The following is a 16464-nucleotide window of genomic DNA, read 5'->3' as shown; positions in this document are numbered from 1 at the left end:
TTAACTTAGGCCCTTTCTGGAAATGAATTCAACTCTTATATCAAAGTTCAGAATCCTGTGTTTTGGTCAATGGTTCAGCAAGTTCATTCTTTAAATCAGGTCGGGGCTGCAGGTAAGGAGATAAATGAGCCATTTACCTGTATATTTGGCCACTAAAAGTTGGCAGGACATTTTGCCAGGCAGGCAGGCATATTGCAGGCACTTACTACAGACACTGACTACAGGCATGACATCATGTCGAATGTTGCATATGACAGCATGTTACATTGTGTCTGGTTGTCTAATGTGTGCAGAGTTGGACAGTGAGGTCGATGAGCACAGGTATGGTGTTGAAAAAGCACTGAAGCCAACCCTTGTTTGAACTTATGAAGTTTCTTGTGTGCCCAAGGAACACAACTCTAGTCACTAGTGACATAACAGGTGCCCCTGGCATGAATGGTTCTTTTCTGTCAGCACAAAACTGTTTTCATACTATTTCCACAATTTACTGTGTGCTTGTGCTGAAAAATGCATATGTTTTGGTTTAAACAACATGTGAAAGCAAGAAAATTTAGTATTTTTTCAGTTAAACATATGTAGAGTGTAGGAGGATGAAGTAAAACATTTGATTTTACCACTCTATGTATTGTGTGATGTGTTGCCAGGTGACAAAGGAGAATCGCAATCTGAAGCGCATGAGCCAAGCGATCCTAGAAAGGGCAGATAGAGACTTTGTGGACGGGGAACTGGAGGTCAGTGAACTTGACCTCAGCAAGGACAGCCTTACGGAGGACCACCTTGACAAACTCAATGAAAGAATTACAGGTTGGTAAACTGGATTACAGGTGCAAAACTTTGATTGCTAATGTGTTAATTGTTTTACAGGTGAGTAAATTTGCAGGTATTTTTGCATAATTATGAAAGTAGGAACTACATCACAGGTGTGATGCAATTCTAAAAGGTCTGTTGGTGTGTTTAAATAGAATTCCAAGTATCATTAAATGTGTTACCAAGACTACAAGTGTGATTGTGATCATCCATCACTAGGGCATACATTCTGCCCAATAATTTCATTACCTCCCTTTGCTGGCTTCACATTCTCACAGTAACCAATCATCTAAGCCACTGATACAACCAAGCTAGCTAGTGTCAACAAAGATAGTGGTGGAAGCTGTGAAGGTTTGTTCACAGTGCGACTCAGATTTGGGAGAAATCATACAGACAAACTGTCAGATCTGAAACTTTAAAAAAATATATGCAAGAACTCCTTCGCTCTCTTTCAAAGTTCCTGTGCATGATTTGTGTTGCCAAGTTTAATCGCTTAGATAATTTGAAAAGTGAAAGTGAGTGGTGATTGGTATGCTCAATTTCCCAGCATAAAGACCCGATTGGATAATATGCCAGTAAAGGGAGGTAAAAAATATATATGTATCGGAACATATACCCTTAAGATATCAAGGAGCGCTTGTATTGAAAGGCATAATAGCATGATAAAAGGTAAGTTTAATTTGTTTGCATGAATGTTAAAATAATTCAAGGTGTGATGGACCATGATTACAGGTGTGAACATAATTACAGGTGTGTTGCATATGTGATGATAACTTCAAGTATATTTTACTAACTCGGTTAGATGTGTCGTAACATGATTGCAGTGAGCCACTCTTGAGTGTTGGGGATACTTACAAAGTGATGATTGTGTAAGTGTTTGACGATGTTTAATTGGATGGGTTCAAGTGTTATAAATACCTTTTCCTGTTATTGATGTGAGCATTCTTCCCCATTATCCCTACCCAGGATATATATTAGGTAGCCAGTCAATACAAGGATACAGATAATACTGGCTGCCTAAGTGTATATCCTGGATATCGTATAGTGATGTACTGAATCTTTTAAATTTCAAATTACATTTTCGCAACTTGAGAAGTTCCTGATGAGTTGCCCATGTAACCTGAACACTTGATCTGATTGGTCAATTCCTGCTGTACTTTCATCACTAGCCAAGTGCTTGAAATGGCATTTTTGGAGACAGTTTAAAATAGATTTGCCTTCATCTTACTAATATCAAACAGAATGTTTTTACTGTCACAAGTTTTTCAACTTTAACAGGACTTCTGTCCTGGACCACAACCAAGCCCATGTGACTCAGTGGTCTCCTTAGGGAACTCAGTGGACTCCTTAGGGAACTCAGTGGTTTCCTTAGGGAAATTAGTTCAGATGAAAAAAATGTTCAAAATTACCTCTGTTCAGCCAGCAGAAAATGGGTACCCAGCGAGATAAGTCATATGAATATTAACATCTTAGTGCTTCACATGCTGCTATCGAGGGCAAGAATATCCACTATGTTGAAATTGGGCTTAGAGCATGTCCTTGTGTTGTGAAGTTCAACACTAATTGGCTGCTTTATAAATGTCATTGTGTTATGTTTACAAGGTTAAAGGTTAGATATTCTAGAGAGAAACTGCTCTTGGACTGCAGTAATGATGTGGAACTAGTGATGATGATGTGGAATCAATGGTGATGTTGCTTTTGCAGAGCTCCAGGAAGAGAGGTGTCAGTTGTCAGCACAGTACAAGCAGACTTGGGAAGACCTGCATGCCGAGAAGGAGAGTCACAAGGAGACACGAGAAAAGGTAATTAGTATGGTTTTACATGGCTTTTAGCAATATTCCAGCAATATCATGGCGGGGGACACCCTAAGTGGCCTTCACACATTGTACCCATGAGGGGGGCAGAATCATACCCCAGGTTGTCGTCCTTAGGCTACCATTCCACCCACTGGTAGGGTATGACTCAGTGAGACACGAGAGAAGGTGGGACATTGGGAAATGTGAGAGAAGGTGGGGCACAGTGTGACATGCATGATGGTTGGGCACTGGCAGTTATGAGAGAAGATGAGGCATAGGGAAATATGAGAAAAGGTTGGGCAAAGAGAGACACAAGAGAAGACAGGCCAAGGAGAATTACAGTGTTTCAGTTTGATACAGTGTTGTTAATGCTAGCATCTTCCAATACCATCAGATGTACACGGTGTTGTGGAATACAGTTGACTGGTTGCAACTTTTGATGAGTTTTGCTGTTGATGACTGATGACTGTTCTGTTATATGTCGTCCAGTACGACAGGGTGAAGGTGGAACTCAAGCAGACGAAGGACTCACTGGAGCAACATAAGGATGCCTTCAAACAACTTACACAAGGTCAGTGGAAGAGGCTTTGAAGTTAGGGTGATGTTTATCCATCTACATGAGGAAAACAGCATTGAGGTTTATTGAACTCAGGTGTTAGGTGTCACTTCAACAAGCTGTGGTGGCTGTGTGGGGTTGACCACTGACCTTGTCTGCTGGTGATTAGGTGGCCAGGTGGGATTCAGCCTTAAAAAAAGTACTATTACTTTACTGAGGATGTGTAATCCCAAATATAAAGTTATGTCACTTTCTAAATGTCATTGTGCTTTCATGAATTGTAGACTGATTATTAAAGGTGAAGGTTATCAATCTACATAGGGGGAACAACTCTTGAGGATTTTTGAGTTGTGAAGATCATTGAATTGAATACAAGTTTTGCAAGGATTTTGTGTGCTTGGTAGCAACTATTTCCCTGTAGTATATTCCAGAAAGTGGAGAGATTTATCTTCTTTTGTGTCCACAGCTTCTGAGCAGGCATTTCAGGAATATGAGTCATTGCGGAAAGAGTATGAGGCAGCCATCTTGTGTCAGAACTCAGCAGAAAACATTGCAACAGAGGTGAGTACATGCACACTGGTTGAGATTTCTAATACATCAACATACTCAGTCAAATCAGTTGCTGGGATCATATGATATGATTGGAACATCCTAATGACTCTGGTCAAGGATCAAGAGGGAGAAAATGACATTGATCTTCTTTCAGTTATGAGTCTCCTTTAAGGATCAAGGATATCAGGGATTGTCATCAATGATTTGTATCAGTACCATGTTGTCTCCCCTTCAGGTCAAGGATCTCAAGGGAGATAATCAGGAGTGTGTAGTCTCTCCTTTTGGTCTAGAATATCAGGAGATATTTTGCACTGTCTGTCAGTAGACGCTCTTCATCTGGTCATGTTTTAAAGGCTGTTCAACAGAGCCATCTATCAACAGCCTGTGGTACTTTTCAGCAAAGGATTTCAGGGGAGATAATCAGAATCATTTCATTAGCATGTAGTGATGATTAGTTATTCAGCCCAAAGTCAGAACTGTCATTACTGACGTTTTGACTGATAACAATTTTTGATATTGCAAACTGAAACCAACAAAAACTTGTGTTTGTATCATAAAAGTTATGAAGTGTGTATAATATTTTTGGTGGTTTGATTTTGTCTTAGCTTTATGCTAACAATGCTGCCATGAAGAGGGAGAGCTCCATCCTGTTGTCAAAGGTATCCAACAACCCACAGCTCATGAAGGCACTGCATGAGGTGGAGATTCTCACCACAGAGCTGGAGAAGTTAAAGGCAGAGCACCAGGCACAGGTGAGGCCAGTTATAGAGATCTGCATAGGGTTGGAACACAACAGGGCTGCACGGTATTATCGGTATACCTGTATATCGCAATACGATTTTCAAAAGATATTTATTGCAATATTGTTTGTTATAACATGTATATTGGGTAAAGAACATACATTAGAACAGGTATATAATGAACTCCAAGGGACCAAGAAATTTAGTATGCTATATCCGTTGTTCGTTATTCACATTTGACCGCCATCGTGGATTGTAGAGGTGTAGAGACATGTATATGCTGAGGCTACAAATCTTTATTCTTGTACACTGACATAACATTAAAATTCTTAAGATATCATTCACAGACATGTTTAACAATCAGAACAAGCTCAACAAAATTATAACATAATTGTGTTTAACAAAATCCACAATTTTGCTCTGCACACGTCTTGCCGACTTTTGCAGGCCAAAATAAGTAGACACAGATTTTTGCAAGAATAGATTTGCGATTCTGAATAATTGAACTGAGAAAGGATTTTTTAATGCTAGATTGGAAAGCGATGTTTGTCTTCAATTTTACACCTGAATCTACAGCCTGAATTATCTGAAGGTTGGTGTGCCACCATGACGAGAATGAATGATTATAATGTTTGTTTTATTTAATTAACTAATGACCATCAAACAATGTTGGTTTGCCGCCTTGTTACAAGGTTGGTGTATACCGCTAAGTGGCTGAATTGACACTGAGCGAATTTGCTAAACACCTCGTTTATTGAGTCCTGGAGGTAGTAAATCAGTTTGCTATAGCTGTTGATTCGTTCGTTATTTGCATATGCTTTTTGATGATATTATGAAGGTCACTATTGACTGGACTTTTAAATTTGTTTGCTATATCTGTTTGTAGACTATATCCATGTTCTACTGTATTTTTGTGATTATCTTTATGGTTTAAATCAAAATCTACACATACTTTTATATGCAACAGATCTATTCCTTTGTTATTCAATGACAAAACTGCATACTGTAATACTATCAATGGTATGACAAAGAAAATAGAATCCTTTACTATGCAACCTAATTTTATGTTTTCTCTTATCAGAACCAAATCTTATCTAAAATAGGATTGACATGTACAATTAGTGTCACTCACAGTCAAACACTCAGTATATCACGATATGTATCGTAAGACGGGAACATGAATCACAATATATTGCAATACAATAAGTATGCCAATACACAGCCCTAGTACACAAGACACAAATGCACTTATGGTCTCTGTAATGAGAAGAAAAGTATGATGTTTGTGAAGGGAAGTAGTTTCCCTTTGTTTGTGGCATGTAGCTTCCTTATAAGTCGAGGATGTCAAGGGAGATCTCATCAGTAACATCATAGATAGCGTGATGTCTTCCTCAAGGTAAAGGAGCTGGGGGAAGAGATTGCTGGCCTCAGCAATAAGGATGAGATGACATCTCTGGAGATTGAAAACAAGACCCTTCTGGAAGAAAGAGATTCTCTGAATTCCCGCATGCAGGATGTGACTCAGAAGTATACACAGATGGAGAAACAGTACTCAGATCTGCAGGAACAGTGTGAGTACAATCACTCACTCAGTGTGAATGAGGTTACATAATGTTATGAAGATAATATGTGATGTTCTACGGTAACAAGGGGCAGTGGGGTAGCCTAGTTGTTAAAGTGTTTGTTCGTCATGTCAAAGACCTGGGTTCGAATCCCAACATGGGTACAATGTGTGAAGCCCATTTCTGGCATCCCCTGTCATGGTACTGCTGGAATATTGCTAAAATTGGTGTAGAACCAAGCTCACTCACCCACTCTTGGGTAGCAATGGTGTTCTCTGATCTTGCAGATAAAACCCTGGAGGAGAAATACAAGGATGCCATCAAACCGCCCCCTCCCCCACCACCACCACCACCTCCACCAGTCATCAAGAAAACGTGAGGTTATTTTTATCAAACGGTACACATATTTGCTTACAATATACATTCCAACACTACAACATTCAACATACAGCAATTTACTCAAGCTACATCCCTTTTCCCATCAGCAAGAGCACATTCATGCAGGCTTGGAAAATAATCATGTTTCATAATCAAAGTCAGGGCTGTAGGCAGACCAGGGGGCCAGACACAGATTTTTAGCCGATGCCTCGTCTGTCTGTCCGTCCATCCATAATCATTTAGTTGCTGGAGCAGAACGCAAAAACCGTTCAATGTTTTTAGACCAAAATTGATAGATATGATAATCTGAACCTATGGTTGTGCCTTTTGCTATTTACAGATTTTGGGCATTTTCATTTTTTTTGTTTTTCCATGGAACATGTTGGTGTTAGTCTAATGGTGGGGTGGGCTTCGTTTCCACCGCATAACTCAAAAACTATTCAATATTTTTCTACAAAATTTTGTAGATATATCAATCAGAACCTAAAGTGGTGCCGTTTGCTCTTTTCAGGCTTTTGTGATTTATTGTTATGTCAGTTTCCATGGAAACGTTTCAAACTTAGTCTCAAATTTACAGGCGTTTTTAGTTACTGGAGCACAAATCAAAACCTTCCAAATATCTGTCAGCAAAACTTGGTAGATATGTGTGGCAGACCCCAAAGTGGTGCCTTTTGCTATTTACAGGTGTGTGTGATTTATCATTTTCTGGGTTTCCATGGAAACGATTCAGACTTAGTCTCAAAATATAGGGATGGGCTTCATTTCCGGAGCAGAACTTAAAAACTTCTTAATATCTTTCAGCAAAGCTTAGCAGATATGTGTGGCAGACCCCATAGTGGTGCCTTTTGCTGTTTACAGATATATGACATTTATATTTTTCATTAATTTTATGGAAACAATTCAAACTTAGTCTAAAAAGACATTAGGTAACTGTCAGATGATTTGTCCTCTCAAATATGTGGGGGCCAGGGGGATATGTCATCTTCTTGATGGAAATAGAAAAACAAAAACAAAAACAACTAAAAGGTGGCCTTTAGCAACATGGTTAAGATTTGTTATTAGAGGCGACCCGAGAGGTTGACCAAACATGCTGATTTTGTTGGCATGAGTTATTGAAACCAAAGTGCATTGATTATTGTCATGTCATCTAATGTGTTGCGATTGTTTCACAGGTTCTTCAGGCGGAAGACCAAGTTAAAGGCAGACGTCAAGAAGAAATGTAAGTATCGGACATCTGAGGGCATATGGATAGAAACAGCTTCCAGTACTCGACTTCTTCTTGTAACAGTTGGACATTTCAATGGGTGGACTCAGGCCCCAATGGTTCAAAGATGTAGAGCAAAATTGACGTTCAGTAACCCATGGTTGTTGTGAGAGGTGACTAGAAGGTGACATAGTTGACACATCGATTGTCTGGGCAGACTCGATTACTTACAGACCACCGTCATGCAATATGTAACCAACCAACCAGCCCAGTGGTTCATGACAAAATGGAGCATGACTCGTAATGTGTAACTGTTTGAGATATTGACAACAGATCATATCTGGTTTTTAGCAGTATCTGTGTTGACGTTAAACCATTCTCATTATAAGCTGTTCACTGATTACGAGGCAGACATGGGTTGATGTACCTTTTATTTGTTTATGTTTCCTGATCCCATTAGCCTATGGATCCCCGAGGTACCAGTGAACAACGTATTTATCTTACGGAACACCTCAATGTTAATTTTGAACTGTTTGAAGCGTGTCTATAGGATCATAATGTGTAGTACCAGAGTTAGGCAACAGCCCAAACACTACTAACACGAAGTACCAAACAAAGTCCCACAGTTTAGCATTTCCAGCAGGTAACATAGAAAATGTTATTTGCTTGCAAGCAGGGTGGAGTTGAGGGTAGATTGGCTCAACCAACCAGAAAACAACATATATATGTGACGTAGTAAAAATTGTGCTGTTCTTATAGGCACAGGCCTCCAAGGTTTGGTAACCCATCACTCGCCTTATGTAAAAATTTCCGTGTTTCAACTGTATCTGTATGTGACCAGCAGAGTATATCTGTGTCTGATGTTAACAGTGGCTGGCGGTGGAGTTGCAACCAATGAAAGCTACAGCAAGGCTCTCGAAGAAATGATGAAGCGGATCAAAGATGGTCGATCTCTCAACAAGGTCTTGAAACCTGTGAGAAAGGTATGTCCCGACAGTTTTGAAGCTTGTTAAAATGAAATATTTTAGCATCTGTTTCTTCGATGGCTATTTCAAAGGCCTATGCTAGTATCCACAGTTCTCATGGCTGTGTGTCTGTGGCAATGGAGTCCTTCTGATCACTGTTAGACAGCTGTGAAGATGTGCATTTGAATTCATCTTTAGTTATCCATGATTGTCTTAAGAAGTGAATAATTGGATCACGTAGTCAGACTCGCTGACTTGGGTGACACATGTCTTTGTATCCCAACTGCTCATGCTGTTGATCATTGGATTGTCTGGCCCAGGCTTGATTTTTTTATCAATTTTGATTTTGTATCAATGCTCATGCTGTTGATCATTGGATTGTCTGGCCCAGGCTTGAATTTTTACAGACAGTCACCATCTAGCTGGAATATTGCTGAGTGCAGCATGAATAACAAACCAAAAATTCACTGTTGTATAGTTGGGATTTTGCTAGGTGCAACATTAAACAACGAACCTACCAACTCTCACTGCTGATGACATATACACTTGCATAGCTAGTAATATGTGTACCAATGCAAGCCAGTTTGTTTCAGGAATCAGTGCCAGGCCCGGACAGCGCCATGCACCAACTGCATGATGTGCTGGTAAGTCAAAAACAATCACCAGTCAAAGTAATATTCATTCTAAATGCTAAAAGTATTTTACTTTTGGGAATGTATGAAGTGTATATGAGGAAAAAACAATCTAATAGAAGTGTTCTTTTAAGCTGATATATTTTTATTTTTTCAGCTGAGAAAATTAAAATTATTAATTTTTTTTTATTTGTTTTTCTTCTAAAAAAAATATAACTGGCAAATCCGTAAACAAGAAATAATATTGGTTGGGCCTTACTATCAAATCATCTGATTAAGATATTAATAGAACAATACTGAACGAAAGACCAGTTATAATATCTTATTAACTTAACCATCATTTCTGCGACATATTTTTGAAAATGATGTTCCTTTATTGTCTCAGTGGAATTTTCATTTGACAAATAAAGTCTGTTACTTTCTTTTTATCTGTTTGTAACTTGCTTTGAAGTCATATTCTCTAAATTTCAGAGCAAAATGAAACGAACCCGCAGTGAGGGGGATTTGTCGGCACCAGCACAGAGCTTGGATGAGGACTCTGAGTTGGCGAAGGCTTTCAGACGGGTCCGGAAAACAGACACAGAGAATGATGATGGCGAGTATATCTTAAGGAACTCAGTCAATTCTTTCAGGGTGTAGCGGTAACCTAAGTGGTTGAAGCATTTGCTCGTCACACGTGAAAACCTGGGATCAATTCTTCACATTGGTACACCATGATATTGCTGGAATATTGCTAAGAGTGGCATGACACTAAACTCACTCAAGTTTTATTTTAAAAATTATTGTGTCACATTTTCGAAATTACAAATGTGCAATTTATTGTTGAGACAAAGAGATTATTTGTCCCGTGATCAGTCTGAGAGTGATAAAAAGCAGTGTACTGTTTACTAAATTTAGTGTAAAAGTTGTTGCTGTGAAAGTCTGAATAACTGTTTAAAGCAAGTTTGGACAGTTGGAAATGAGGGAGATCCCACTTTAAAATGTATAATTACTTTAAGTGAATTTATGTTTAGTGGGAAACTGACCTTCTTACTGTCATAGTTCCTGAAGTTAGCTTTATGTATTTTATGTCTTCAGTATTTGCGCCAGTACACAGGTCAAAAACATTGCCATCTGTGAAGGAAGAAAATGAAAACTTAAGGTCATAGCGGCAATGGCTGAGACAATAGGTGAGTTTTTAAGTGTGTTTTGTAATAGTATCTTAGGTCATGTGAACCATTTTGGATTGTTTCTATTTCAGCAGTGGGGTAGCCCAGTAGTTAAAGTGTTCACTCCTATTTAAACTAGTCTCTGAATATATATTTTGATAGAAAAAACAAACCTATTAAAACTGAAACAGAGCCCCAGTGAGGCCAGAGATTCAGCTTCAGCATTGCTGAGAGGGCTAGGCAGTAGGGGAAGTAATGTGGTTCATGGACTACAGGAGACAGACTGGTTCCACTCATTAAAAGTATTCCTGAGTTTGATTCCCAGTATATGTAAAATGTGTGAAGCCCATTTTGGTTGTCCCCGATAATGTTGCTTGAATATTTCTAAAAATGGCCTAAATCGATACTCCCTCACTCACTCTGAAAGGAAGAGATATTGAATCTAAGTGATCTGACAGGGTCATCACTAGGTGATGAAACTAATCAGATCATGCTCTGAATCTCAGATGAAGGCTTGTCACTACACGACAACAGCTAGGGCAATGTTCATGACATCAACCACTGTCTGCTGCATCTTGAATATTGCTCATGACATCAACCACTGTCTGCTGCATCTTGAATATTGCTCATGACATCAACCACTGTCTGCTGCATCTTAAATATTTAAGGCAACTTCCATATATCCATTCTCTTCCCACATACGTTACTTGTGATATCTTCCTATGAACTTCTGTTCTAGTAGACCATATTTCCCACTTCTCATAAAATCCCATAGCGTCAAAAAAATGCAGCACGAATTATCTCACTTCCTTCTATCCATTCAGAACATGGGCTAGGATCCAACTTGACTTATACAAGAAATGTGAAGCCACAAATGTCCTTCCTCTGTTGGGGACTTGAGTTGGTGTGCCACACTCGACGTTTAATGGCTAGCTTTTCTCTTGTCAGCAAGGGCGATGGAGATGTCGTTGTCTCGCCTTTACATGACTGAGTTCTGTCTAGAAGCAACGTTTGCGTAGCTTACTGGGGAATGGTTCTAGTTTTTCAAAAGCATACAGAAGTTATCTGATCACTTTTGAAAGAATGTTGCTGATTGCACTACTAAATCTGATTGCAACCAATCACAAATCCTGAACACTCCTACCATGAAAGGACAATATTAGAACAGAGAGTTATAGAATGATAGTAAGATACAGAGTAACCTCTGTTGGAGGACAATGCCATATATCTGAATTATTGCTGTATTTGATGTTGAATGGTAAAGAAATAAAAAATTCCTACACTTAAACAAAATGGCAAGAGATAGTTCTTGTATTCATGATGTTTATGATCACATGATGATGTTTGAACCCCAGGAAAGACATTGTTAGTGTTCCCCCTAGGCACATTTAGGAGGGCGCAGTGCCCTGCCTTTTGACTTTTGCGCCCTGCCCTTTTTATTTTGCGCCCTGCCCATTTTCGCCTCAATCGCAGTCGTTTACTATGACGAGTGTGTATTTTCCAGATTTCAAATGCTTTTTCAAATTCTAATCTTAAAATACAAACTGAAAAGAGTAAAAACGAACTTTAGAACTGAAATCATAAGACAATTTGACTTCATATACATTTTGTTGTTCTTTCAAGAATCCTCACCAACATGCCCTTTGAGGTTATGAAGTGCCCTCTTCCATGAATTTACCCTGCCCTTTCTGAACCCTAGGGGGAACACTATTTGTTGTTGCCCCGAGTGACTCTTAGCATTAAGGGTTGGTTGTAGCCTTGAAGTTGATATACTATGTCTGTGTGGGAAATCCATGTTAAAGTGTGGCAATTTGTGTCTATATGGGTGAGTGCCAACATTATTCCAGACTAGGACAAGTTGCCAGGCACACATGCACATTTTGATGCAAGTCACTGTGTAAACTTGAAAGTGACATTAAACTTCATTTAACCTCAGCTCACAAACATTGTTTTTTCAACTGCAACACTAAGTTGTTTAGTTTCCCAATAGGTCCAAGAACACCTTTTGATTTTTTTCATTTTCTGTTACAAACAAGGATACACCTTTTGGATGCATTCAGTAAATAGTCTTGGAGATTCATTGTATCCCTAAACCAGTACATTATGACCTGAGCAACAATTGAACAATTGTCAGTTGAAGGTGAGCTCCTGTACCTATATCTGTGAGTATTGCTAGTATAGACCTATGCCATGTATGTTTATGCTATTACAGATACAACCACGATGGCCACTGCTGATCACAGCTTTCATTGGTGAACGGGAAAGGTCTATAAGACTTCTGAATCCCTTCACTGGTGACCTTGGGACCAATGATTGTCATCTCTGAATCAGCGCTTTGTGGGAATCGAAGTACAGACTGGTCCAAGATGGAGAAACTTAGACACAACTAGCTCTTACAGTAGTTACTGGTCAAGAAAAGATTATTTACAAAATTTACAGACTTTTACAAAATGTTATTTGTATATACCTGGAGAGAATATCACTTCTCAGTGATCAAAAGTTGTGAAATAATATATGTATTCATTATTTGTACAAGATGGTCTATTCTTTTTTCAAAAACAACAGGGTAGGAAAATTGTTTTATGTTCTCTTTTTCAATATCAAGAGAGTGAGTGAGTGAGTTTAGTTTTTTGCCACACTGAGTAACATTCCAGCCATATTTCAGCGGTCTGTATATAATAAAGTCTGGATCAGACAATCCAGTGATGAACAGCATGAACATCAATCTACTCAACTGGGAACCGATGATGTGTGTCAACCAACTCAGCAAACCTGACCACCTGATCTCATAAGTCACCTCTTACAACAATCATGGGTTACTAAAGGTCAATGCTAACCCACATCTTCGCAAGTTTGATATGAGGTGAAAAACCCATAAAAACCTATCATTGGAATATCTTATTCTATACACACAGATTTTTATATGCTTTTTTTTATGTGTTTTCATGAATCGTGATGGTTGTATACATTGTACATAAGTGAATGTAATACTTAGTGCTAGTACTGGACATGAACATATTACAGTACTGACAAATGAGGAGTGGGTCTCTGTGAGTTTTTTCTTTAGCGTGGCATTATGAGGGCTTGTTTTACACAGAGATATTCTCTGCACGACTGTCATATGTCCATGTGTTTACTATTGAAATAGGACCTAGGTTGATAGCAATAGTACACGTTCGGTCCAACTTAGACAAGGGTTTGTAGTTGTTGATATCATTACCAAGACATTAGGGTGACCATGTGTGACAGCATAGTCACTAAGATATAAATGAAGTAATTTCTTTGAAATAATTTCTTATTCAATACCTTCCTGTGCAAGATCTTCTTACACTTCTATTGTCTGGGGTGAAGTTTCTGATGAGCCAAGAATTCTACATTCTTAAATGAAGGTGCAAAACATTCAGACCAGAATACCTGATTCATGTATCTAAAAATCGTAGTAAATCAACCAGTTCTAAATGCAAATAAACAAGGCTGCACCATCAATTCTTCTGATAGTTTGTGATTTGATCATCGAGTTTGGTGAAAGTATTATTTGTGTTTCGTTGGCTTTATTACTGCCATATATGCTAATCTTGGTTCTAAGTTCTGTGTTGCATCTCGACAGTGTAACTGTGTAATTTACCCAGTTTCAGTTTACTAAAACACTATTTTTATATTTGACGTGTCACATGTCACCCAAAATTAATACTGTGTACACACGTTTGTAATAGTGAAATGTGATCTTTTCACTTTCATCACCAGAAAATTATGGTTGAAGTAGGTATCAAAAGTTCAAAATGAAGTCAAACAAATTTGGGGAAAAAAAATGTGGCTTAAAATAGACCATGATATCTGTCGAGAAGTAATAGTCATTCTGATTGGCTGTCAAAAATCAAGCTGTAGTGACCAAACCAACTCGGTTGACACCTACATTTGAAAAGTTGATGAGTTCCATTACCCACATATAGTAATTCCTAGATGCAACAATGTAACTGCATGACAAGTATTAGATGAGCCAGTGCAGTGAACACGTTTTGTGACAAGCAGGCAGGGCAAGTAATCTGGACAAATACACTTGGTTGCTACAGGTAGATTGACGATTAAGCACGTGCAATACATGCTGACCATGGCGTGAAATCAATACCGCTACTGTTTAGCACGTGTCTCACAGAAGGATTTAGTTCAGCAAAACACCATCACAACACGATTCACATGAGGATATTAAACGTTTCAACATTTAGACGACAACCTGTTTCTTGTTTCAAATGGAATGTTCTGGAGGGACTTCCCATATATGCAAATTATGTCCATTTGTCAGGTCATGGCTTGTGTAGTACTTGTCAAGCAGTAAGTAGTTTTTGAAGGCTGACATGTTAGCATCTGGAACCCATTCTCCTTTCTTGTTAGGTCTGATATGACTAAAGAGGTGGTCACAGATTCTCACGCCAAGAGGGGTCATTATCAGATTGAAATGTCCTCTAATATCATTATTATGCCTGAAATTTCTGTTTGCTTTTACCATTAATACTCAGTCTGTGTCGCATTTCTTGTGGCTTGTCATTTGCAAAATTTCATCAGTTTCACACATTAGCTCTAATGCAATATTACATACATGTTTTACATATCAAACAAATGTGATTTGCAGTTATTTTGAGATCTAGGATCACAGATCTGACAAATAAGATAGAAGTGCACTTAGAATTTCTAGATTCTACAGACTCACTTACCGGTAACATTATTTGTAGGTTATCACCCTATGAATCTATAATAATAAATTGTACACAGATTTCATGATGAATAAGAAAGAAAAAAGATGGGGTGTCTGAAAGAACAATATAAGTTATTTAGTTGTCATGAGGGGACTATGGGTTTAGGTACCCTTGATTACTGGAATGCGAGGCAAATTTTATTTGTAGCCATCACTAGATATGGCGGACGACACAAGAAAAACAGAATTAGAGTTGTCTCCCTTCCATTTGGCATTCGTAAAACATTGGTAGTTTCCATACATCATGCGTGATGCAATGTTTTTTTTTCGAGATAACTACCACAAAGTACCAAATGAGTTGCTATTGCCAGCAGGATGTATTGCAATACACCTCGCTTGTACACAGGGTGCACTGAAAATAATAGAAGAGCACACAGCCTATCAGACAGCGACATTTATATGTGAGGTACGATAATATAAAATGTTCACTGGTCACAAGGGGAACATGGTAGATATACCCTCGATGGATGTTCATGTTCCTTGAGCATGAAGTATTCACAGCTGGGTACATAGAAAATGTTACTCTTTTTTAAGCAAGGTACATTGAAAACAGAAATAGATGAGCACTCAGGCAGTGAAAAAGCGACATTTATGTGTGAGGTAAATAGGATAGCATTATCCATTATCCAGTGATTGACTCCAATGACTTTGTAATTCCTAATACATTTTCCTATGTATAGTTTGACTTTGGAATTCTTACCGACAAAGTCTCTAATCAAGTAGTATGGAAATAGGCCTTACTGGTCATAGTACTGACCAGTGTGCACTGCAACTGTCTCACAACTCATCTAGTTGCTGTAGGCTACTGAGTCACATATGTTCCAGATTTTGAAGTCAGTTCAAGAGAGTTGTGCTGCCAGTATTTTCCCTGTATCAGTGGTTTCTTTGCACTTTTTGTGATGTAATAAAACGTTTTTGATGTTCTGCATTTGTTATTTCATTATTTGTACAGAAATTTATTGTGCAATGTGTTTGTGTACACTCACACTTGGCTTCTGGAAACTGAGTTCCACTTATTTTCGGTGTAGCAATGTGTGCTTGATATATTTAGGTATGTGTTTTTACATGTAGAAATACTTTCTTAAATGCTGAATCTTTGAATGTATTGTCTGTCTGATATGGCAGACCGAGAACCAGAAGTATAAGCATCAGTCACCATCACAGCTAAGAGTGACTGAGTGAGTTGAGTTTTACGCCGCAGTCAGGAATATTCCAGCTATATGACGGCAGTCTGTGATTAATCAAGTCTGGACCAGACAATCCAGTGATCAACAGCATGAGCATCCATCGGCGCAGTTGGGAACTGATGGCATGTGTCAACCAAGTCAGCGAGTCTGACCACCCTATCCCGTTTGTCGTTTCTTACGACAAGCT

General features: G+C 38.6%; 1 protein-coding gene across 1 annotated transcript in view; it reads left to right on the top strand.

Annotated features, from left to right (window-relative positions):
- LOC137265857 (shootin-1-like) overlaps positions 1–16014 on the top strand; it is a 44370-nt gene extending 28356 nt beyond the window's left edge. The window contains exons 5-17 of the mRNA XM_067801316.1: positions 645–804; positions 2512–2609; positions 3093–3174; positions 3626–3720; positions 4317–4463; positions 5848–6022; positions 6301–6388; positions 7564–7610; positions 8466–8578; positions 9154–9204; positions 9664–9787; positions 10270–10361; positions 12553–16014. Coding sequence (XP_067657417.1) covers positions 645–804; positions 2512–2609; positions 3093–3174; positions 3626–3720; positions 4317–4463; positions 5848–6022; positions 6301–6388; positions 7564–7610; positions 8466–8578; positions 9154–9204; positions 9664–9787; positions 10270–10340 — 1251 coding nt within the window. The 3' untranslated portion in view covers positions 10341–10361; positions 12553–16014. The remainder of the gene's footprint in view (positions 1–644; positions 805–2511; positions 2610–3092; positions 3175–3625; positions 3721–4316; positions 4464–5847; positions 6023–6300; positions 6389–7563; positions 7611–8465; positions 8579–9153; positions 9205–9663; positions 9788–10269; positions 10362–12552) is intronic.
- Positions 16015–16464: the final 450 nt, after the last annotated feature.

The sequence above is a fragment of the Haliotis asinina genome, chromosome 15, assembly GCF_037392515.1.
Source record: "Haliotis asinina isolate JCU_RB_2024 chromosome 15, JCU_Hal_asi_v2, whole genome shotgun sequence".
NCBI classification, from domain to species: Eukaryota; Metazoa; Mollusca; class Gastropoda; order Lepetellida; family Haliotidae; genus Haliotis; species Haliotis asinina.
The sequence above is the reverse complement of the archived record's forward strand: the minus strand, read 5'-3'. Positions and strand labels throughout refer to the sequence as shown.